A 25103-nucleotide genomic window follows, 5' to 3' on the forward strand; every position below is an offset into this window, starting at 1 on the left:
ATTTCAACTAACTTATCAGTTTATTCAATACGATTTATTTATCAATTTATGTACAATAATTAATTGCAATTATGTATGTGCCCAATTAATTAATTCGATTACTGAACAAGTATCAAGAACTAAACAAGTTAATTTGAATTACATAACCGTTACGCATTTCCAACCTGCCAGCAATGTGCATGTCACCCTGTGCTCTTATTTGCGAAACAGATACGCTGCATACTTTTGAGCTGAAATTAAATTAATTTCTTAAATGTAATTTTTGGATTGTTTTTAAACTTTTATCTTGAATTTTAAAGAAAAATGTTGTTTTTAAACTTAATTAATGAAAGTAATTTCCGTTCGTTAAATGCATATTCATTTGACTTAAGATTTAGGCAAATGGAGTGCCTGTGATATGTGTGCGGTCGGTGGGCCAAACATCCTTGTTTGTACCTGCGCATTGGCCGGCAAAGCTCTCGCAGCATCCACAGCATCTATCAGCTGTTGTGGAACACAACGGGCTGCTATATAAAGGCTGAAGTCAACAGGATTTGCAGTAGTCCTACTCAGTGATATCTCCAAGGTGTTGAATCCAAAAACGAAACATCAATAGGTTGAAAGCTTGCCGAGTTTTGCAGCAAAATAGTTGTGAAAATAATCGCAGTACGTATGTATATGTATTAAATATATATGTTGTTGGCCAAATACAAATCTATAAATCTGTGAACCGATTGTCAAATGTTAAGAGACTCTCTAATAGATTATTTCCTATTTACGAGTCTTGTTTACAATCCAATTATACGCGGATTACTGCAATTACATTTGTGTATGTAAAACATACGCATTCATTCACCCATTCACATATACATACGCATCGACTCACGAATATTTTAGCGCGCTTTTGTGTTAGAACGGAAGGTCCTACAAGTAGTACTAGAGGCGCTGCTTAGACACACCTGAGTGAGAAACTCAACTGAGCGTTTCATTTCATTGCAATTAAACGCAATTGCTTTAATTGCGCGTACTGCCAAGTAACGGATATTTTTAGCTTTTTCCCCCTTTGGCAACATTTCGCACTGTGCACACGAACGCCCCTTAAGTGTTCGAGCAGCAGCTGCGCCCCCGGCTTTCAGTTTCGAGACCAAACAGCGGCGCTACGAAGCAGCTGGCGGCGGCAACAAGCTGCAGACAAACAAAACAAGCATTGTGCTTGTCCCATGTGCTGCAGAATTGAAAACGGCGTGAAAAAATGAAACTAAAATCCATAAATTGATTTTTCCGCGCGCTTTTTTTACACTTTCTTAAGGCAAACTAGAATAAAAGCAAAAACTGCTAAGCCAGGTGTGTCTGTCTGTGTGACAAAGTAGTGTTAGGCAGAAGAATAAATGCTCGGAAATCGCACGCTCGCAAAAGCATAAACAAGAAGTTAGACAATTGTCCGATGTACTCGACTACGAGTCAGACCATCGTCGGCATCTGCCAGCTTTCAGCATCTCCATCCCTCTTGTAGAGAAGAGCTTGGCAATCAGACGGCAGTTTATGTTGCTGTGTGTGTTGGTCTGTGTGCGTGAGCGTCTGGGTGCTTTGGGCATTTGTGTTTTTGTGCCATCTGTGACGTAATGTGCGAAGGTATTTGAACTGAAGAACTCTCACTGACACACACACTCGCACAAACTTCTACAAATACCAATGTAGATATACATATAAGCACATTGCAGTTTAAATATTTAAGAGATTTAATTTGCGCCGATGCCTGAAAGTATGCTTTAGATGGTCGAGCACGTTGACACTTATTTAAGTACATTAAGCTAGCGTGAAATTGATGATGAAATAAAAACAATCGTTTCTGATACGCTTTGGTCTGCTGATTCGAAAACCAATCTCCGTTTTGTTCTAAACAATTCGGAATAAATTGGATTTGACTTACGCATTACTATATAAAAATTTAGCTTATTATTTATATTTATGATGCCCGAAGTTTGAAAAAAGTATTTTCAATAATTTAGTATTATCAACACACAGATAAGCTCGACATGAACAATATAAAAAGAAAATAAACAATATGAAAACATTTTTAAACTTTCCTCCACACATCTCATATAAAACACTCGACGAAGCAAATCTATATTTAAATTAAATTAAATTATAAACATTAATTTGTTGAATTAAACTAAAAGCGCGGCCATTCTCTACGCATCTTATATTTAAGCAGCCCTTAACCGAAGACACCTGAATCGTGTCTTTATTCATATATTTAAATCAGTGTTGTATTGCCAATATTTTACTCACGTACTGAGCTCAATATATTTGGCATTTTATTTGCTTTACTTAGTATTAGCTATATAGTATGTTATAGACACGATACTCCCGCAACAACCACTCCACTGAAAGTGTGCCAAAAAGTAAGTGAAGTAAAAGTTCTCGACACGTAATTGAGCACTCAAGCTGTGGCAGCAAACACATGCAACTTTAATGCATTATTCTCAAAAGTGCAAAAGTGCATTTACGGCTACCCCCAGCAAGCCAAGTCACTAAAATATTGATTCTTGTGCACTAAAGTGGGTAATTTCCTGCATGCGAAATGAATTTTAAACTTTTAATTTGGCATGCATGAAGCAGAAAATTCAATCCGTTAATGTTAATAGTGAAATGTAATTCTTAATTATAGCTGCCAGCCAATAATTTGTGTTACTTATTGTCATTATTTGCACATAATTGCGTCAACCCAGACGGTCGCATTACAAATTATCGTACATGACAGGTTCGCTGAACAGTTTGATGTTAGGTTCAACAACAACAAAAATTACGCCTCGTCTGGCCATTGAAATAAGCTAGTACTGAGGCTCAAACGCTAAGAACATAAGACAAATTGGATTAAAATCGAAATGATTTTTGTATTCATCGCATTAAACAAAAGACTGCAACAATTGCCTTAACTGAGCTGTTAAAGATAAAGAAAACCACAAGCTAAGTGCGACCTTGTCACGGCTGTGTTAACGTGAAAGAAAGAAAAGACAGTACCGAAAATAAACAAAAAGGCTACAATAAAAAGGAGAATGAAAGTCTAGCAGTGATGGTACGAAATTAAATGCCAACTGCAAAAAAATCAAATAAAAGACAAATGAGAACAAGGTAAAAGGTGGGTGGGTGGAATAAGGAAAAAGCAGCATGAAATAAAAAATAAAATGCATAGAATAGAATGATTGCCATTGAAGTTAATTACAAATGTTCAATTAAGGAACTGACAACCATGGCATTCACGATATACACATCTGGAGGAAAAAAGGAAGCTAACATTAATGCAATTAAAAACGAATCTAGACACCCAGTTCGCTGGTTAAGAGTTGGGAACAAAATCTGCATGCTAAACGAAATAAGCCAAAGAGCTGCGGCAAGCAAAATGACATAAATAGACAGGAAACAGGCAGCCATGGCCACCCGCACCAGACAGATATACACACTCATATATTCATAGGCAGAGAGACAAAAAGACAAGCGATTGCGCAGCTATGCGGTCTTGCACATGACCGCGGCAAGGCGGTCCAAAATTTCTAAAAACAGCAGCATCGGCAGCAGCTGCAGTTGTTGAAACTTGAAAACTTTTATAATAAAATGAAATTTATGGTGAAAATCCAACAGCTAATGCGAGCGACTTAGAAGAGAAATGGCTTTCAATTTGCACGAATTTTTTAATTAATAAGTAAATGTTGTGGAAATTATGGCACATTAAATACAAACAAAAAGCTTATAATTACACAATCTCCTGAGGTTTAGACAGACTTGACAAATCCTTGGAGCTGGATTACAGCCACAGCCAGTTAGTACACTCAATTACATTTGGGCCACGTTAATGGGCCGCACATTCTACATGGGTCCTATTTGTTAAAGGAAAACAAAGCACAAAGAGGAAAGACCAATATATAGTCGACGCGCTTTAGCGGAAACAGCTAAAAAATACGCCAACAACAACCCACTGGTGCTTACCTCAAGTATTTGGCAGGCTCCCACCCGCCGACACATACATATTCGTACATAAACGCGCTACGCTTTCGAATAATTTTTTCCCATACATAAACAAAATCCTGCTTTAGTGCCTGTCCATATCCTTGGCACAGTGGCCTAAACTCAAATGGAAATTACATGTATTTTGTAATCACTTTATAAGTAAACGTTGTTTTTTTCTAAAAACTTTAGCTATTTCAAAACCCCGCTCGGTGTTCAAAACGTCCTTTGTAATGGTTTCTGTGGAAGAAAAGAAAATTTGTTTGCAATTAGCATACCAACAACATGGCTTCGAAAAAGCAAAATAGTTGTATATGTGACAAGCTTATAATATATATTTTGATGTTTTTGATAATAATCGCCTTTTTCCAAAAATTCAAAATTATAATTTTTCCTACCTCTATTTGGTGGCTTAAATAAAGTAAATATACCATGGCTGGACACGATCGCCTGATCATATTCCCCTCACGGGCCAACGAGGTGCAAATCAAGCAGCGGATTGCAGCCGCCAAGCGTGGTATGGGCCTGTTGAAGCGTAAGCGGGACGCAATCGATATTAAGCTGCGAGAGCTAAAGCGTCTGATGGCCGAAAAGGAGGAGGAAGTGGATTATAAAATGCGCAATGCGATCTTCTCAATAACCAAGGCCAATCTAATAGGAACCGACTTCAATCCAGCTTATGTGACCGACACCCATCTGGCAACGACTACCATAACGAAACGACAACAGAAAATTGTGGGCATCACGATGCACTACTTTGAACTAGAATTTAGTCCAGTTGCCGCATATCCCCTCACTGGCTTAGGCTGTGGCGGCCAGCACGTGCAGATTGTGCGCACACGATTCCAGGAAGTGCTAACCGATCTGGTAGCCTTCGCGTCGTTGGAGTACATGGTGCGTATGATGATGTATGCCTCGCGTCAAACCAACATGCGTGTGAACGCATTGGATCACGTGGTCATACCGCGGTTCATTAACACACATGCCTACATATGCGGAGAGCTGGAAGAGTTCGAGCGCGAGGAGTTCTATCGTCTGAAGCGGTCGCAGGTTAAACAGCTGGAGGCGAAGATCGCCTTTACCGAGATTATCAGAACCAAGAACATGACGCCAGAAGAACTAGAAGCGTATTTAAAGCGTGGCACCTATGCCCATCCGGTAGCCGATGTGCATTTCGATTTAGACGACTTCGATCGGGATAATGTAGAAGATCGTGTGCGACAGGCACGTTTGCAACGTCATCTGAAGCGCATGGAAGAACAAGAACAAGCCCCAGAAGACATTGATGCCTTCCTAAAAAGAAGTAGCTCCTTCTCGCCCACCCCAAGCATGGTAGAGTATATGGCAAGGGCACAAGTGCCATATGCAGCAGAGATAATTGCTGAAGCAAAGAAAAAGAAAGAGGAACAAAAAAAGAGGGCCGTAGAAATGAGAAAAGCTGCAGAAAAGAAAAATGCCGAACAAAGGAAGAGAGACGAAGAAAAGAAAGACGATGAAGAAAATGATGAGCCACCACAATAAACCTCCTAGCAATGCTTTCATAATTATTTATTTATGATTGAATGAATGAATTGTTATTGTCAACAGTTATGACCGATGGCATCGTGTTCTCTCACGTAGAAATAACTGTCTCAATAAATTTGTCGTAGTTGGGAACGATTTTTCTACTTTTCAGCCCCAGATGATATTTGCTTTCTAATAAAAGAAGAATCTACCACTGTGCTTGAGCTTGATTTAACACTTATAACCCCTCATGGTCATGGCCGCTGGAACTGCGTAAAACGCCGCATGATGAGATTTCATTCATCTATTTGCCCGTCTGTGTTTATCGTGTACTTTGGCTACAAATTGAAAAAGGTGCTCAGGCAATTTAAATAAATTGTTCTCATAAATGTTTAAATTTCCCCGAGCACTTCACAGCTCAACCTCGTCGCTCATCATCGCGTCTGTTGCCTGGTTACATTTCAATCCTTCCTAAGTCCGTTCTTGACTTCCTTTGCCAGCGGCAATGCAAGCCGTACTGCGGCTAATTAGCGTTGAGCATTTCCGCAGATTATTTTTGCGAAAGTGTTGACGGCTTTAGGACATTGTCTGGGTGCTTACATATTAGCACAACTGATGGCAGTCGGCGGCGAGTGCTGAAAATGGCATTTGGGGCAACAAAAGCTCACATACATATATGTATATATTTGTGTAGTTCGGAACACGGGAGAAAAGTTCAGTTAAACTGCTCCATGAGGTAATAGAGTTCTGTATACTAATTCTATGCAAAATGTAAAGAAGCCTCAATTGAAGAATCTAAACGATCTCTATATCATATCATTGAAGAATTCAATTATTAGGCACAGCAGCAAGTGCGGACCCTCCCTCTATCCATTGTGCTGACCTGCCAAGTATAACAAATCAATTTAAAATGAAATACTCAGAAAAGACTAAAACTAGCTTTGAATTGTTTAACAGATCGGACAGATCACAGATTATAGTGTTTGATGATAATTAACTTCAAACGACAAATTGGGAAATATGTATATAAATCTTGTCTATGAACTCCATGTTATACATATGTACTTCATTGTTGTCAGTGAGGACAAAATATTAATATAAATTTATGTTTTAAATAATGTTATATTGGTCATCTCAGATCAAATGATATAGTTATTTTTCTTGCTGTGTGAATGTGTGTTTGTGTATTTGTTTGTTTGTGGCGATGCAATTGTCTTGGCAACTAGAATGAAAGTGAATGAGAAATGGCAATCAGTCCGTAGGCTTTTGTTGAGCACTTAATCACAGGCGGCTGACTGTATGTCCGTGTGTGTGTGTTTGGGTATTTGGGTGTTGGTGTTCACGGGCGAGCATTAAAAGGATTACGAGGTGTTTATGTTGCATTGAAATCCATTAAATAGGTGTGCGTAGCGCGTGGCGTTGCATGCTACTTGTGCTGGAAATTGGCGCTGTGGCAAAAAACAAAGGCGACTACCCGAGTACACAAAGCTCGTGTGGATTGTGCATAGTCTCCTAGCCCCAGCCATTATGAAACTATATGTACTTACATATATAATTTTAAGTGTTCGTGTATTGTGTGTGCCCCACAAATAGAACTAAACTGCTATTATAGCCGGGGGGGAAATATGCAAATCATATCACGAGTGCTTTAAAAGGAAAGCTGTGTTTTAAAATGTTGGTTTTTTTCCATTATTTTACAATACAAATTTGATATTAAGTTTGTGGTTTTAAATCCAATTATTATTTGTTGATTATTTTACAGTAATTGTTCTGACAAGTGCTTCTGCCATTAACATTTTGAGTAATGGGCAAAAAATACGTAATGTGGAAAGAAATACTGATAAATAGATGATTGTACCTCTAATGCTTATAGTATGCATATTTATATTTTTTGATTAATATATAATTTTTATCTTGATCATAATCTTCATATTATTTATATTTTTTATAAATCTTTTTCTTCGTTTTGAATTATAAATATTAATCTCTAATCTTTAGCAAGTAGAAAGTGGCAATCTTTGACTTCATCTAAAACTAATCTTAACACCAAAAAAAAACAACAAAAAATGATCAATATTATTTTAACCAAAAGAGTTATCACAAATATATTTGTACATGTCTTTTTTATTAATCATAATATTTACTTCTTTTTCTTTCAATAATTTCCCTTTTGTGTAGGCTTAATTTCGCCTCTCCTTTAGTTCACTGAAAAATTCATTCTAGAAAAGTGTAACCAGTTTATTATTAGCAAACATTTATGGCTTTCTTTAGAACTGATAATAAATCAAAACTATACAAGTATGTAGCTGCAAAATACTGTTAAAACGAGTCTATATAAAAGTCACCATATATTAACTTTTACAGACAGCCACCACTTTGAATTTAAATAAGGCAACACCATGACTAAGCTTAGCTCTCGTATACGGGGTTTTACATCAAACCAGCTATAATATGAAATAGTTGCCAATTGAATGCTGAAAATTTAATAACAAACTAATCAGCTCATATGTACATATATTGATTCTACAGCTTATCAGTACTCGAATAAAGCCAACAAATCGGCCATGTAGTGACACGTCGTTATTTCCAAAGCCCCAACCAGCATACAAAGATACTCGCTCGTTCAGCACGATTTACGAAAGTGGTTTGTTGACGGCAGTTCCCTGTCGACTGCGCCATAAGCTGCATGTGTTTGCATTATAAATAATGACAACAATAATAATTCTCTTTAATCGAATAATGACCCTAGCCACTCACTCACTCACTTAGACAATGAGGAGAACACGCATAGCCAGCGCTTGACTGCGAGCGTTGTTTCTGGCCTCAGCTGTGGTCGTCTGGCTAAAATTTGCATACGAAAGTTCCGCAGGCGAATTATTCAATTAGAATCATTTTGGACACGGAAAACAGATTCCAAAGAAATTGTGGATGGTACTCGTAGAACAGGTCTCCGAACATGTCGTCATATACGCAGACGGGGAATCTGGAAGGCAAAGCAGAAGAGTGACACATGTGAAGTATTTATGATATTGAAAAAAAGCGGGTGGAAAAAATGCGATAAGCGGCTTGTAAAAAGTAACAAGAGATATTTTTTACAGTTGCTTTAATATGAATCAACTCAGACTTACAGTGGATATTCATTATGTAATATTTGTAAATATTACTATTACTAATATATTGAAAATATTGATTCGAGTGTTATTTATTTGTTCGGATCCACTCATTTCTTTTCTACTAGAAAAGGATAATTAATACCTAAGCACATATTTTTCAAATCTAATTTTATTTATTGTCATTAAAGTAAATTTTATAAAAACAAAGCTTGAATATTCGAAGTTCAAGTTTATATTTAAAAGAAAACCACAGCTGTATGGCACTGCATGGGAACTAAATGCGCACGCCCATAAATCACAAAGTCCACATTCACAAGAGGGGGTTTCCCCACGAGTTATTGCAGAAATTCGCTATTTGCAAACGGAGAAACGTACGAGTATTCTCCATCCGTTTCAGGTTAGTTTTTCTTCTCAATTTTGACATTTTCCCACTCTAATAACATGCCGTCATGCTTGCATCGTGTGGCATAGATTTATGTCATTTTTTTTTTTTTGTTTTCCATAAGTTTGAAGATGTCTTTTTGTGATATTTTTAAAATTGAAGTTCTTTACGCGTATTTGTTGCTGATAAATCACAAATTCAACGATTTCGCTTGTATGCTACAAAATCGATTCTGGGGTAATTTAAAAAGGGGACGCCAAACAAACAATAACCTAAACACATTCCGAGTAAATTCGCACCTACAGCAATCCAACACTAACAACAACTGTTCTGTAGTATATATATGTCAGGGATTATGTTTATGGTTAAAAATTTGTTTGGAAGATGGATAATGATCAAGGTCTTTTAACAAGTTTTTATACGCTGAGAATATCTGTTATTCTACTGACAATTTTCAGACGGACAGAGAGACATCTCGTGATGATAATTCATTGATTTACAAGTATATTAAGTATAAAGTTTTTGGGAGTGAAGAACACCTTTCTCTTTCAGCGCTACATACAATTAACATAGTATACTACAAATAAAGATATATTTCATACCCAATTAATAAAACAGGCGACCAAAACCATACATAAGAAACAATAAAAATTAAATTGTTTGAGATTCGCATAATAAACTGATTTTCAATTTTTTCACTAAAGCCTAATCTTGATAGACACAGATCTTGAGAAACGATATAATTTTAAAATAAAATTTTTCTATTGAAGGACAGGAGGTATACTAGTTAGCGGCCCAGGACCATAGATGAATATATGTTTTGTTGTGAAACACAGTGACGGGTATATAAGTATTTTGCTTCGAAGTGGACGCATGTAGTTAACTTTTTAGCTTGTTTAATATTAAATTTCACACTTAAATAGACTCTACTGTGGTTTAGCGGTGTTCGTGGCTGACGCTCCGGCAGACATTGGTGGAACTTGTTGTTGTCAATGCCGGGTTGTTATTAGTTAGTCCACTGCATGCCCATTTAGAAACTAGTAGTTGATATTTGTGTACAGGGTGCGCCATCTTTTATGTCGGTATGTACTTGTAAATATTGAATAAGTTTGTCATTAGTGAACCGATTGACTTGAGTAGACCAGTATTGAAAACCTCAGTTCAAGAAATTGTACAGAACCAAATTAAATAAAAATATCTCATACTTGAAAATCGGTTGTTTATTTTCAAAGATGTTCAACGTTTACATACCGACATAAAAGATGGTGCACCCTGTATGTATGTACGCGTACATACATATGTGTACACTTTGTATGTATGTATATATGAGGTTTAATCAGCTGTTTACAACAAAAGCAACATCACTGGCGCATGCCGAAGCATTTTGCAAATCGACTTGTTATTTTTTTACATTTTATTTTGACGAGCGCACGGAACGCTTTCGGCGTTGGGGTTCAGTTTCATTTCCACTGCCACTTTGCTCGTTCGCGTTCTGAAAACGTGTCCGTTAAGTTCGAAGCAGACGACTGTAAACCCACCTTACCTTAAAGGTGTTTGTTTTTGTTATTGCTTTAATTTTTTTTGTTTTGTTTTATTGTACCTTCAGTTAATTTAATGACGCGCGAAACAAACACACCGAGTATGTCAAATCGAAAATATATGTGCGTAAAAATTCCAGTTTTGAGTGAAAAATGAATTACATATTTATTTTAACGCATGATACCACACAGCCAGGGGGTTTGATGGTAACATACAAAAATATGTATGTAGGCTATGCAAAAATATAAATTTTATAATATCGAACTGACTGAGCAGGTATTTTACAATAAGTGGGGTTAAGTATGGAGTTATGGTGAAGAAATCGGCACGCTTATCTCCGCAAATACGGTTTCATGGTACAAGTGCTTGTTATTTATCAACTGCAGTGGCGTGTTTTATTCTGTCTGCCTTGAATAACAGCTGATACATACATATGTATTGTACTACAAGTATAAGTACAAATAAAACAAATAATGTTTGCCAATTTTATAATTCTTTGTCGTACATTGTTGCGCTGTTGCTGATATGATGAGTTGTAAAGAAATTCCCACTGTGAAACCAATGTTAACAAAACCACGTAAAAGCCCAAACCAAACCAAATGAGCAACATTTTGGAGCCTACTAATGACAACAGCCGTGGCAGTATTTCACTCACATACAAGTTTGCACGTCATGGAATTAAATTTTAATGAGGAAAATTGATTTAAATGCAGCCGTTGGCAGGGTTAAATCAATTAGAAAAGCCAGAGCCAAAGCCATCCAGTTTTGTATTTAGCTAGGGGGACCAATGAATGGCTCTGCATGCATTACAGATCTAATTACGTGATACAGACAAATGGAAAATGTACGAAAGAAAGAGTGCTTCAGTGCAGCAATGCAATTAAAATATTTCATGTATGAAAGGGAAATTAATTGTATTATAGACACTGACTACTTAGTGAATTAAATGCATTATTTACACGTGGCCCGATGACTATGGTATCAACAAAAGCAAGCAAATTAAGGCAAATCAGCGCGAATATCTCAACATTTAAGCTAACGCTCAACGTATTTGCTTGAATTCAAGCAATTTATGAAACTGATTCAATATACGACCAGACATGACTAAAAATGTCCACCCCATTGATCAAGCCAAAGGCATGCAGTATGCACCACCAGGTTATCATAACGTTTATCTCATCCCTCCATCTCGCCCCAACTTAGGTGCAACAAGTATTCAGCGCCCAATTGAGGGCGCACAACGAGAATTTCACGAATTGCCGAGCAAAATTGAGTTAATGGCTTCATTCTATGGTAAATGGTAAACACAATTGAAATGCCGATTCAAATGTGTTGAAAATTGTAAATTTCATGCACTTAAGTATATTTGTGAAAACGAGTGTAATGATAGAATTGTACAAGGCCAATTCACATAATTTAATGCCGTGCGTGAAATTAAATTACCATTAAATATGAAAAGCCAATTTGTCTAAAAGCAAACAGTTATCGCCACAACGCAAATACTATATAAAGAAATTGTTTTGAGTGAGAATAAAAAGCAACCTGCATGTTATAGTTGAGCGCACCCGACTAATAACTACACTGTATACAAAACAGGCTTGTCCCAATAAGAGCCTCTTTTCACATATAACTATGCGAGATTTCTGATTAAGATTAATAGGCATAACCACATTATACAGGTATTTATATTATTTATGCCTCTTCTACTGCATGTTACATGCATTTACAATTGCCCTTTTATTCTTTGCAAAAGTCCTTTCATAAGTGCATATGTATATACAAATGTACATGTGAGTGTCTGTTTTTGCAGAAGCAGCAATAAAAATATTAAATATACTAAAGGAACTGTCATTATAAAATCCGATACTTGAGTAAAAATGGTGGTTGCTGAAAAGAAAAATGATGAGGATAGGATTCGCTGGATTGGCAACGGGGTTAGAGATGTTCCTGTTTCTTTTCGTTTTACCTCTGACTTCCCAAATAATATAATTATTAGTTATAATTATATAAATAATTCGATCAAGTTGATATTAAAACGTACTGTTAACTGTAACCTATATCGACCGCCCATATCTGTTGAAGAAATAAATGAATACAAAACAAGCGTGCCTGTCTAGAAATAAAAACTAAGAAACATTAGGAAACAAATGAATTTCTAAAATGAGCCGACAATTATAGTTATTATTATTTTTATAATTCTAGAAGTACTTGGACAATTCCGATAATGTTAATAAATATGAAGCTAAGATAGTAAAAGTACAAATTGGTTTCTTTTTTCTTAATATAACAAACTAAGCAAAAGACAACTTGGTTTAAGAAATAAGACTTCTACTTCCAACTGAAATTTGTGTGAGTTGGAAACGTGGAAAAGAATATTTATACTTTGCGGCTTGGACGTAACAAATTCCTGGACGATTCTATAAAAACCGTGTGGATAGAGGGTATAAAAACAGAATCCGAGCAGCATTTGAAACCGAGAGCGGTTTTACAGTTGCACATAAAATTATGTTACCTTGTTAAAATGCGTTTATGCAAATTCTTAAAACCACACGCTGTTGGATTTCCAAGTCCCTTGCATCCTGCCTGTATGGCGGTGTATGTGGTTTGTTCGCTTTTTTCACAAACACATGCAAATAAAAAATGTCTGCAATGGCGGCAGATGTGTGGGTGCTCACAAATAGAACGAGAACGCAAAGTGGTGCCTACTTTCAGGCGATGATTTTAAAATGCTAATTCAGACATATTTTTTTTATTATTTTTTTAGCCATTAGAATTGCTTTCTAAAAAGAAACTGCCCTTTAAAGTAAACAAATCGTCAACAAAAACCACCACAAAATCTAACGACACCACCGACAGTGAACCAAAACCTTTAGAAGAGAAGCGGCCAGCGAAAACGAGTGCCACATTACAGGAACCGCCCAAATTTACAATTTAATAAACAAAGGCCTTACACGGCATTAATATGGATCTGAAGCATAGCAGCAGTGGTGCTGTGGAGAGCACCGATTCCTATATAGCCACCAGCAAGTCAACAGATTTAATTACGCCCAAGGAGAAGGGAGAGGGTGCCAGCAAATCTTCTACCACCGCACACGCACCGCCTGAAGGTTTGTAAAAGTCTAATTAAGCGTCTACTGAATGGGATGCATGTTGTAATTAATTCTCATGTTCATGCACATTAACTACTATTTGCATGCGTGCTCAGTAACTTTGATATCCTTTTGCAAGCAAAACACATTGAGACTAAACTACAAATTTCCCCTTCACAACTTTTCACCTCAAACATCTAAAAGGAGTCCTGCATCTGTGTGTCTTAAAAAAAAACTATGAACCAACAATGAATCGCATGTACCACTTCCAATGAGGAGTCGTATTGATGTCGCCAAGTGAAAAAATGTATAGAGAGTTTATATATGAATCCGCAGAAACATATTTTTAATCTTGCAGCACACATCAGCCCACCTACTCGAACTATTTTATCAGAGCTCCAGCTTAGCAGCAGAACTTGTGATCGACAAAAGCGAAAGTTTAATAACCATTGTGGCAGTGTCGAGCGAATGCGCCGATTATGAGGTGATTCCCGATATATTTTCATAGTGACTATGCATATACTCCATTTGAAAATGCTTGAAGGCTATACTGCCGCAAAATATAGCTGAGCTAAGTATTTCTATTCGTACACATATTCTGCTCACATATGTTTTTCTGTACGTGTATCCTGTGTGTATGCAGTGTGCTCATCAAGGTATGCAATTGTTTTATGTGCCCTCAGTGGCCAGATTTGTATGGTTATGGTTAAGTAATCAGTACATACACACCCACACCCACAAACACACACACACAGACACACTTATACACATATACATCCATCCACGCGCACTTTTTCAAACTGTCACGAACAATATAAGCGACTACGTGCGGCAGCATGAATGCATTTAAGTACATACATATGTACATATGTATGTATATACATACTCGTATGTATGTATGTGGGTTCATGCAAATGTATATTCGCATGTATGCATGTATGTGTGTGCAAACAACTAAAAATAACAAACATCAAAGCGCTTTCCTTTCTCAATGCCATGCAACCAAAAAGTTGCCAGTTTGTTGGCCGTTTAAAATTCGCCGCTTTGAGTTGACACAAAAGTCCATATAACAACATATAACATACATATATCATTGGATCTGTCATTGGTACAAAGTGCAACCATCATAGTTCAGCATATTACGTCGTAGAGAATTTAATATTACATTTAAATTTATGCTAAGTATGTATGTATACGATTTTTTTTGTTGACATAATTGGTAGTTGCGCTCATTTGTAGATGCTATTTTATTATATAAATAGTTTAGAATGAAGCTTATACTTGTATATGTATATATTTGTATTCTTATTATTTTTATTGTATACGCGTATCATTCCAATTAAGAATACATTCAAAGTAAAAGCTTTCTTGGGAATTTAAAAAGTTTTGATGTGACCGCGCATTTAATTTTCAGGATACAAAGTCTATGGACGGCGCTGGGCTGTGCTTATTCTCTTTGTATTCTATTCAGCCTCAAATGCTATGCAATGGATACAATACACTATTATTAACAACATAATAACACGGTGAGTTTAGCTGAAAGGCGCATCTGACTCTGTGGGAACTACTAAGGGGCTTACAAAATTAAATGCCTAATTTTAAGGGAATTATTGGTAAACTGTGGTAAAGAAGTTTGATTAGAGTCTATATATTTGTTTTGATTTAAGCATAAAGGAATAATTGTAATTAGTGTGTAGATATTATCAACATTCAAAGTCAAGTCGATTGACTTTAAAAATATTACTTTAAAGAAACTTCATTGACTGTCTAACTCGTTAGAAACCGACGGCGAAAGCAATCGAATGCAATGCGCTCAACGCATCCTTAAATACAAATATATAAATGTTTGATCATCAATTCAATAAGACAGTGGATTAAAAATAGTTGAGTAAGCAGGCTAAGAAAGGCAAATGGACCTGTTGATGTCGAGTCCTTAACGACCTAAAAAAAATAAAAAAGTTTCTCATTAAAAGGAATTGTTGTAATTGATTTCAATACACACTGCATTTTATTGCCTAAGGGAGATAACATTAAAAAAAATAGTTAAGTTTACATAAGTATATCCTACAAAATAATAATATTTTAATTTATTTTTTTTTTGGCATTCACACAACTTTCAAAAAACCCTCTGATGTTTAGTTTATAAATAAATTACGATTAGACTTGTTGTATTCTTGCGGTTTTATTTATAGCTACTATGGAATCAATGATACATGGGTTGATTGGACTTCTATGATTTATATGATTTTATATATACCGCTGATATTTCCTGGCAGTTGGTTTTTGGACAAAGTGGTAGGTAACAAATTAGTAATCGACTAAAGGTTATTTAGAGCATTCAAATTCTCCTACTTATCCATTGAAGAGAGCTCCATTAATATGATTATTTTTGCATTGTTATATAAATTCCATTCGATATTCCAATAAACTCTTTATGCAGGGTTTGCGCATCACTGCTCTGGTTGGCATTGTGGGCACTTGTATTGGTGCTTGGATTAAAGTTTTCTCTGTCGATCCATCGCTATTTTATGTGGGCTTTATTGGACAGGCGATAGTTGCTTTGGCACAGGTAAGTGAAATTTGCGATAAACGCACTCAATCATTCGCCAATGGCTAGACTGTAATTGCATTTTCGTGCGAAATGCCTAATGTGATTAATTTTCGCAATGAGCATGCAAAACAGCGACTGCATGTTCCATTGAATATTATATAGATTGGGCATAAGCTCCTTTCTCCCCACCAATCGCCCACAGGTGTGCATTCTATCATTGCCCGCACGCCTAGCTGCGGTTTGGTTTGGACCTGACCAGGTATCTTCTGCCACCAGCGTTGGTGTTTTCGGTAATCAGGTGAGTTATGAGCTTGCTGTTTTGGCTATTATTTAACTTGCTGAACATTTATGGATGTGGCATTAAATTGCTTCATAAAGTTGCTGCTAAATATCTTCCCAGTGCGCAGATAAATTTCTCTGAGCTTAAATCTTTTGGCGGACACAAAAATGCGCTCGAACACAGAAGAGGCAGCTCTACTTTAGAATTTATGCACGATGTTAGTCAAGAACATGACCAACCGAAATGAGAAAATGTGGCTAAGCCTTAGCGTGTGTGTGTGTGTGTGTGCGTGTGCCATGTTCATTTCCGGCACGGAAGTGGCAACTGTGGCACGTCAGAGTTGGCAATGCACACGAGTGACGGTGACAGACACATGCATTCGATTCAGGCGGCGCTATTCGCTTACTAGAAGCATGAGTTATCAGAAAAATAAAACCAAAAGTCGACCACAGAAGTCAAACAGAAAATCAGAGTCCACCCTCCAAAAAAAAAATAAAAAATTCAAATATGTACTGAGTGCAGAGTCAAGTCAAATTGATTCTGCAATGAAAGCACACGTTAGACCCCTTCAAATTGTATAAGTAATTGATTTGACAGGAGGCCAAGTGTCGAAGTCCTGGCATTGCCCTTCCGTCTTTGAAAAGGCATCTGCAAGTTATGGTCTTTGACGTGAAATTAGTTTGTCTTTAGACCTAGGAGGTCAGAGTGGGTGTCTCTTGTGGTTATAATGCTGGCAAGACGAAATCAAAATTTGACAGTAGCTTGCACATAATGCAATTATGTTTCCCTACTGTGGTTTATTGTCCAGTTCACAGGTCAACCACAATCACTATAGGCAGTATTTGAAATGTCTGACAAATGATTGATTTGCAGGTGACTGTATATTTGGCATTTTACACACCTATTTTGCCTATCTTTTTAGTTAGGAGGATTGAATTTAATTTAATTTAATTATACTGGAAAGTGTAAGGCTCTACTTGTATTGTAGAGCAATGTACATTTGTCTCATTTAAGTATCATTTTTTATATTTAAGGCATCCTATACTTACCCGTCTAACTACGAGTATTTATATCCTAATTTCAAGTAGAGTTATGGGCTGAAATCTAATGGAATACCAAAAGCCTCAACGAGCAAATGTTGTTGTTTGTGTTTCACATATAAATACTCTATACATACTTTGTTAAGGGATATATTTATAGTTACTCGTAGTTTAAGCTTGCGAGGGCAGTAAGTGTGACACTCAGTAAGTGTGACTTTTAACTTTGTTGTTTCTAAAGTTAAGAAGTCTTCAACTTTTGCCCCCTCTTCACTGTTCACGCTTCACAATGGTTACTTAGGTTCTGCAGACTTTGGCATTTTCTACACTTTCACAAATATTTTGAGCAAACACTTAACGTAAAGTTTACATTTTATGTTTAGTTCTATCTCGAACTTACCTCTAAGGTTATGGCTAGATATGCAACAAAATTTTTTGAATTTTACAAGTATGTCATGAATAAGTTACATTTTAATTAAAACCAATTTTAATTGTACAACAAATTGTAGGATTTTTTTAAAATTAATTTAGTACTTTTGTATGCAAATAGTTTGCCAGTTTGTCTAGATGCGAGTTGAAAATAGTCATTTAACCCAAGTGTTCGAAAATACTTCATGGTGCAGTTTTCGCTGCATGTTCTCCTTAGATATAGCTAGGCCCTTAAAGACTCGATACACTGAATGTCAATTATCTGGATTTTTGCCTAAAATCCATACTGATCCATAGGTAGTTCCATTTAAATAATGGCAGATGAGCAGTGTCCGGGTTCTGTGTTGCAGAAAAAAGCTGCTGTTTGTTTACTTTATTGCTGGAGCATTGTCAGCCTGACTTGTGTGGCAGGCGATGCATCCTAGCTGTCCACTGATTTTCGAATGAAATATGCACGCGTTTACCGGCAACGCACCGTGTTGCACCGGCAACGCATACGAAATTGGCACACACATTTGTGTAAATAGACACACATACTCGTATACGCACATACTCGTATACGGCCCAACAGACGACTTGACGGACAGGCAGATAGACAGTAGATGGTTGGCTGAGACACACAAACTCACACACACAGACAATTCACAGTCTACTGCGTGTGTGAGCTCTGCCATATTTGTCTTACACTCGAGTGCAGCTGAAAGGCTTATAATTTCCGCTTGTTGTTCGTAGGGCTGTCGTTAGAAAAGAAAGTAGAAAGTCACAATAGGATGTGCTAATATGAGGCTGCAGTTCATAGGATGGGCTGGGGGTGATGCCGCCAGTGCCGACAATATGTGTCACATCTACAGTACCAGCTATAAAGCCTGAGGCAAAAAGCAACCTGTTCAGCTCGAAGGCTGCCACCAGGCATTGGCGTCAACGCTTCAAGTAACAACTACAGCACAGAGTACATGAAGAGGTCAAGTGTGTGCTGGCAAACAAACAGCCAAAAAGCTTACACACAAACACGTACATATGTATGCCCATAAAGCAGAGCCACATACTAGTGGGAGAAGCTCGATAAACTGAAAATAGCAACATGGAAGTGGCGTCACGCAGCGCCTAAGCTCAGCTAGATTATGTGAAGATGTCAAGCTGAACTTATCAACTACCAAACAGCTCTAAAATGCACTAAAGTACCAAATGCAAACAGCCCCGCTCAGCGTAAAGCGTATTTCATTACACTGCCAAAACGACCAAATTATTCCGTCTAACAAATAGCATTTACAGCATAAAATGCTACAGCATTTTATTTTAATTCGGAGCACCTCAATCCAATTTGCCTATGCAGTACACGTAAATTAATAAAACCAGCTTAGAAGTTATCTTAGTTGCAGCTGAAAATCTTGGTAAACCCTTTTTGGCAGTCGATAACTGAATGCATTTCTTGTTTGCCACCCACACACAATTTTTTAATTAAGCTCCCCAGTTTCTATGGCAACATCTAACAGAATAAGACTCATTTATTGATATCCTTAGGTAAAAAAGTTACAAATAGTCATTGTCCATTTTAATTCAAAATACAAAATATACCGGCGCTTTCCTGAGCTGGAAAATATATAAAAATGCATAGCTTATGTCCCTGTTTATTTTAATTTTATTTGCAACACATTGAAGTCTTATTTATGAAACCACATAAAAATACATAAAAATTTGCTAAACTGTGGATAAGCAACGTTTGGAGATGAGAAAAAGATAATACATTAATCTACAGGTAGTCTTCTTAGCTCAGTTCAATTTAAATTCTTTAAATTATTTTACTTTTTAATTTCTCAACAACGTTTGCCACGCTATTTATACTGATTGTTTTCCTCAAACAAAACCACAATTTCACAATCTGTAAGATTTAAAACCAAATAAAATACTTTTAAAGCAGTCTTAAATAATGTTGTTTTTCGGCTTGTTCTTTAATTACGACTATTGTTTCTCTCAGTGTATATGCCACTGCAGATTTTGATGTATTCATGTTTGTGTGTGCACGGTGACATTGAAAGTGCCGTGCCGTACCGTACCGAACCCGTGCCAGTGTCCGTGTCCGTGCCCCTATTCATACACGTATCCGTGCCTGTCGCAAGGTTGTGCCCATACTGTGTTATCTCGCAAGGCCGCCACAAACACTCACGCACAGCCACCCGCACGGAGGCACGCCACTCTCGGCGACGTCTTGCGGCGACTTCCTCGGCAGTTCGCTGCACTGAGCGGCGGATTGGTTGGGAACACAGCCAGAGTTTGGCATGGCATTGGCATTACTAGCAATGTGTACGTGTGCGGGCGCATGTCTGCAAAGTGCAGAACAAACATTCAGGCACTTTTTTTCGTTGCCTGCCGCCAAGTTGCAACAACAGCTTAAAACATGCGCTTCCCGCATATGTAAACATGCCAGGAAATGCGTCTGTTTGTTTTTTATTCCGCCCAAGTAGACAAGTTGCCAATGGCAACTGGGTATTACGTTAAACCGGCTTCACCCAATAGCCGACTGCGGAGCCGGACTTCTGCGGCCTGCGGGTGATAGCTCCAGTAAATAGCGAATTCAAATTTCAAACAGAAATAAATCCAAAGTGATTCCAATTTGTTTAGTATATACCGCTCGTGCAGTCGGCAAGCGTGCTCCTCAAATATTTAATATTGAAATAAATCCAAACTGAGTCCGCCCGAGCTGGCTAAGGTTTTCGGAAAACGCTTTTTGCATTTTTATACTTTTTCGACAAGTCTAACATAATAAAATAAAATTACTGGGAACGTAGCCAATAACATATTTTGTTGCAAAACTATACGAGTACAGCTAATACTTTGTATACTTTGTCATTAACAAAATATTCAATTTGGTTAGCTCATAGATTTTTAGATTAATTTTAATTGAGGCCATTATTTTTCAATGAACAAAAGTATATTTGTTTCATCACAGTGTTCTATGTTCGAGACACAGACCTTGTTATTTTTTTAAAATCTTACATTTATGAAACTATATTCAAACTAAATATTGGCTATGGATCGAGGGATATCTGGCCGGATGGACATAAGTTTTAAGTTGAAATTAAACGTATTGTAATCTAGGTCGATAACCCATGTTTGATTATGAAAAAATAATAAATATATAAATTTCAACTAAATATTTTGATCATTGTGCCAAAATCAGGCCTTTTATAGTACTATTACTAAAGAAACTAAGAGCAATGCAGTTTATAAAGATTAATTAATTAATGTTGTTAGAATTCGCACTTTTATTATAAATGAGTAGATTCAAAGCCATTTACAACTCAACTGCCACTATATCCGATAGGAACCAAACATTTAAGCCGCATATCAAGTCTAGCATAATAGGGAGCTGTCACAACAGATGCTGTGCTTAAAGTTTTCCAAAATAATAACAACAACGGGTATATAGTATAAATCAGTTTTATGGCCAGAAAAGTGGCGAAAACAAATTAAAATAAACAACTGCCACTTTTTTGCAGCTTGGTGTAGCCATTGGCTTTGTCCTGCCTCCTATACTGGTGCCCAACTCCGAGGACTTGGAAACTGTGGGCAATGATTTGAGGTTGATGTTTTATATGGTTGCTGGTTTGACTAGCGTTTTGCTCGTGCTAATGGCGCTCTGTAAGTGAATTCAACTGATATGCACCCACTTAACTTTATTATTATTGTTGACTTCCTTTCCGACCAAACAGTCTTCCAAGACAAGCCACCCACACCACCCTCCGCCGCCCAGGAGGCTGCTCAGCGCATAGAGGGGGGACATGCAGAGCAAGTTAGTTTTTTCCAATCGCTGAAAAACCTGATGACCAACAGCAACTTCATTTTTCTCCTACTATCCTACGGCATAAATGTGGGTGTATTCTATGCCATATCGACGCTGCTGAATCCGGTAGGTCTTTAGTAGAGTATTTGGGTGTGGGAAGGGTCGACTAATGCTCGCTCTTTCACAGGTAGTTCTGAAATACTATCCCGGCCATGAAGTCGATACTGGACGTATTGGCTTGTCTATCGTACTCGCGGGAATGTTGGGCTCCGTTGTTTCGGGCATTGTGCTGGATAAGACCCATAAATTCAAGTAAGTACGGGGTAAAGCTCTTCTAATGCTTAATTGGAAGCCAACTGAAGAATGATTTTATTTTTGGCGCACGACTGGCACTGCATTGAAAAAGTTTCGCCTTAGTGAACGAGTTATCGACACACATCACGCATACGCAGCGTAGCCCACCGAGAAAGTTGTTGCAATGCTGCGAAACTGTAAAGCTAAAAATTGTAATTAATGCTCGTGCTCTTAATGCAGTCAAGCAACTACAAGTATAACCAATATATGACTACAATAAATTCTTGACACAAAAAGCGCTTTGCATTTAACAATCTGAAGTATTTAATAAAACATTTCCAGCGCTTGCTTTCGACATTTTTAAGTCTTCTATCGTTTATAAATTTTGCATATAATCCTTACTTCAAAATCAAGAATTGACATTTGTCTAAAATGAAATGATTTTATACAACATTCATCATTCCTTCCAGCTATTCTTATGCGTTTAGACAACGAAGCGTTATTTAAATGAGCGCTGATGTGCTTGTAGAAACAAAATCACGATTAAATCAAACAAGAATATGCGATTACACATGTATACTCGCACTTTACGATAAGATGATACTAATAGCTGATTTGTAGAAACTAGCCTGCGTTACAAGTGCCCAAGATATTGATGTTTTACTGTATAGTATATGGAAAAGCCTAATGAGCATGTTGCCCTTTTGTTTTAAAAATTTCATTATTTCCATAAAACGTGCACAGGGAAACCACTCTGGCGGTTTATGCTCTCTCTATGGTGGGAATGTGGATTTTTACATTCACCCTCGATACTGGCTACATTGCTGTGGTTTATGTGACAGCTTCATTGCTGGGGTAAGTGGAAGCAGAAAAAGTAACAAAAGTGTTTTTCTGTATGCTGCTCGAACATGCAATACTACTATATATATGTATATGTATTTTCCCTATGCAGCTTCTTCATGACTGGCTACCTGCCGGTTGGCTTTGAATTTGGCGCGGAGCTTACTTTCCCTGAGCCAGAGGGCACCTCATCGGGTCTATTGAATGCCTCGGCACAAACCTTTGGCATTGTGTTCACCCTCATCTATTCGAAACTATTTTACTCGTATGGCGATATACAGGCCAACATTGTAATGGCCGTGATGCTAATTGTTGGAACTGTGATTACTGCCATCACAAAGTCGGACTTGCGCCGCCAGAACGCACAGGTGCAGGGGGGAAATGCGGCGTTGGAGTCGGGAAATCCGTAAATGCATGTCACTACAGATATCCCCACACACACACACACACACACAAACAACATAAAGACAAACAACCCCACGACATGCACAGGCACACAAATCACAATTGGGTGGCCAAGTTCGGGTTGCTGGCCCTCATAGTCGCGCGTCATTCGTCTTGAACTTGGACATATCGTTTTAATTTTTTATTTATTGCATTAGTTGTTACACAGTTCTGTTTTAGTTCTAAGTAAAATGTATGTTGCGTTTTAACTTGTTTATTAAAATTGCATAGCAATTATAAGGAAAAAGTTAACACTTACTCTTTTAGCTTTATGCTGAAAAATTAGTGCGTAGTGGAAAAATTAAAAAAACATTGTAAAAAGAATTTGTGGTGTAGATAAAATTTGGTTAATAAGCTTTATGTGTACAGTAACAATAAAACACAGTACAACACCTTACACACAAATCAGTCTAATCAGTACAATCTGATTGCATAAATAATCCAATATATTCTAACCATATACGAGAACTATACGTGTATGCTCAATTCTGAAATCTCAAACTTAATCTTCATTTGAACTGCCGTTTCCAACGCGATCATTCATGCTCGGCTTGACAAACAACTCAATAGAATATAGTATTTACCCGCAGCAGAGTTTTTGTTTTTTGGGATATTCACACAATGTCTGTTAACATCTTAACAAAAAAAATTATAAAATCAAATATGATTACAAAACAAGTTTGGAATTGGGACTTGAAATATTTTTGCTTAATCGATAAATTATTAAAACTGCTGAATATTTGCAGCATACTTATTTTTCTATTTTTACAATTTAAATTAACGCTTGTTAATTGAATATCATGTCTACTTTAGGGTTAAAATTGCCACGAATCTATTTACAAACAATTCGTGCTTGCTGCAGTGCAGAAAGTAGACCTGCCAAGATCAAACTGAGTCGGGGATTTAGTTCATTATACATTGAGGCCGAAATCAGACCGAAAATGTTCAATATTATCGCCTGGAGTAATTAACGAAATAATTATTTCTGGGTCTGTTGATTGTGAATTGTATTCCTTTAAAATTAAATGGTTACATTTTCAATTTCAAATCATCCTTTTTGGATTGTGCTAAGTAGTTAACAGACAGTGAATATCCTTTATGAGTGTCTAATAAAATATAAATAGATGTCTTTAGTATAACATATGTATTTTAATCCAACAATAGATAAACGAATCTTTATGTAAACGGTTGTCAGCACTTGCTCTGCCGTTGCGACGGTTGTGAGCATCTCAAAATGGAACTCAAAAACTCAAACGATAAACACACAGTAGGGGAAGGCATTTGGACGCTTTGACATAAAACTTGACAAACACATTTGGCAGTCAGTTACGAACGTTTTAAAATATTCATATAGTCGAATAGGAACAGAAACTGTAACAAAGTTCAACCAATTTAGGGACATCCAGGTAAAATATAAAACACGTACATATAGTGAAGTGGCCGCTTAAGTAATACTTTAACTAACGCTTTAAAGCTCAGCTTAAAAGAATAAATATCGTGTTATCTAACGTTCCAATCAGAAATACTCAACTTAAATTTTCATTTCGAACACTTCAATTTATCGGACACTGCTATATGTACGTGTATGCACTAGAATTTTGACACACAAATACATTTTTGAACATTTACAAATATTTTTGAATATCCAAAAATGCCAATAACATAAAAAGACAAAAGCTGCAATATTGCAAAAGTTGAATTGATAGTATCCAATTCAGCAGAAAAACTCGAATTACAAATGTCAACTATAACTTAAGTTCACAAAAAGGTCAAAAATATAATGGCTGACCGATTTCAAATAAAACTACTTCCATATTTGAGCACAACATACATATAT

General features: G+C 36.9%; 2 protein-coding genes across 5 annotated transcripts; both read left to right on the forward strand.

The window, feature by feature from the left end:
* The first annotated feature begins 564 nt into the window (after window positions 1-564).
* On the forward strand, window positions 565-23518 carry LOC115619963 (feline leukemia virus subgroup C receptor-related protein 2). Of its 4 annotated transcripts, none has more exons than XM_030512997.1 (11): window positions 565-645; window positions 13286-13628; window positions 15025-15136; window positions 15803-15905; window positions 16051-16179; window positions 16364-16459; window positions 21405-21546; window positions 21618-21814; window positions 21876-22000; window positions 22727-22837; window positions 22935-23232. In XM_030512997.1, exons 2-11 carry the CDS (start codon window positions 13484-13486, stop codon window positions 23230-23232), a joined length of 1458 nt encoding a protein of 485 aa, XP_030368857.1. In that variant the 5' UTR covers window positions 565-645; window positions 13286-13483. The 4 variants fall into 4 exon arrangements, with proteins under 4 accessions (XP_030368857.1, XP_030368856.1, XP_030368858.1 ...); XM_030512996.1 differs by lacking the exon at window positions 565-645 and adding an exon at window positions 10470-10643; XM_030512998.1 differs by lacking the exon at window positions 565-645 and having other exon boundaries at window positions 13484-13628; window positions 22935-23518.
* LOC115619965 (V-type proton ATPase subunit D) lies at window positions 4366-5706 on the forward strand. The gene has a single exon (XM_030513000.1). The coding sequence runs from the start codon at window positions 4417-4419 to the stop codon at window positions 5503-5505; it is 1089 nt and encodes a 362-aa protein (XP_030368860.1). The 5' UTR covers window positions 4366-4416; the 3' UTR covers window positions 5506-5706.
* Window positions 23519-25103: the final 1585 nt, after the last annotated feature.

The sequence above is a fragment of the Scaptodrosophila lebanonensis genome, unplaced genomic scaffold (genome assembly GCF_003285725.1).
Source record: "Scaptodrosophila lebanonensis strain 11010-0011.00,11010-0021.00 unplaced genomic scaffold, SlebRS2 tig00000001-arrow-pilon, whole genome shotgun sequence".
In the NCBI taxonomy this organism is placed as follows: domain Eukaryota; kingdom Metazoa; phylum Arthropoda; class Insecta; order Diptera; family Drosophilidae; genus Scaptodrosophila; species Scaptodrosophila lebanonensis.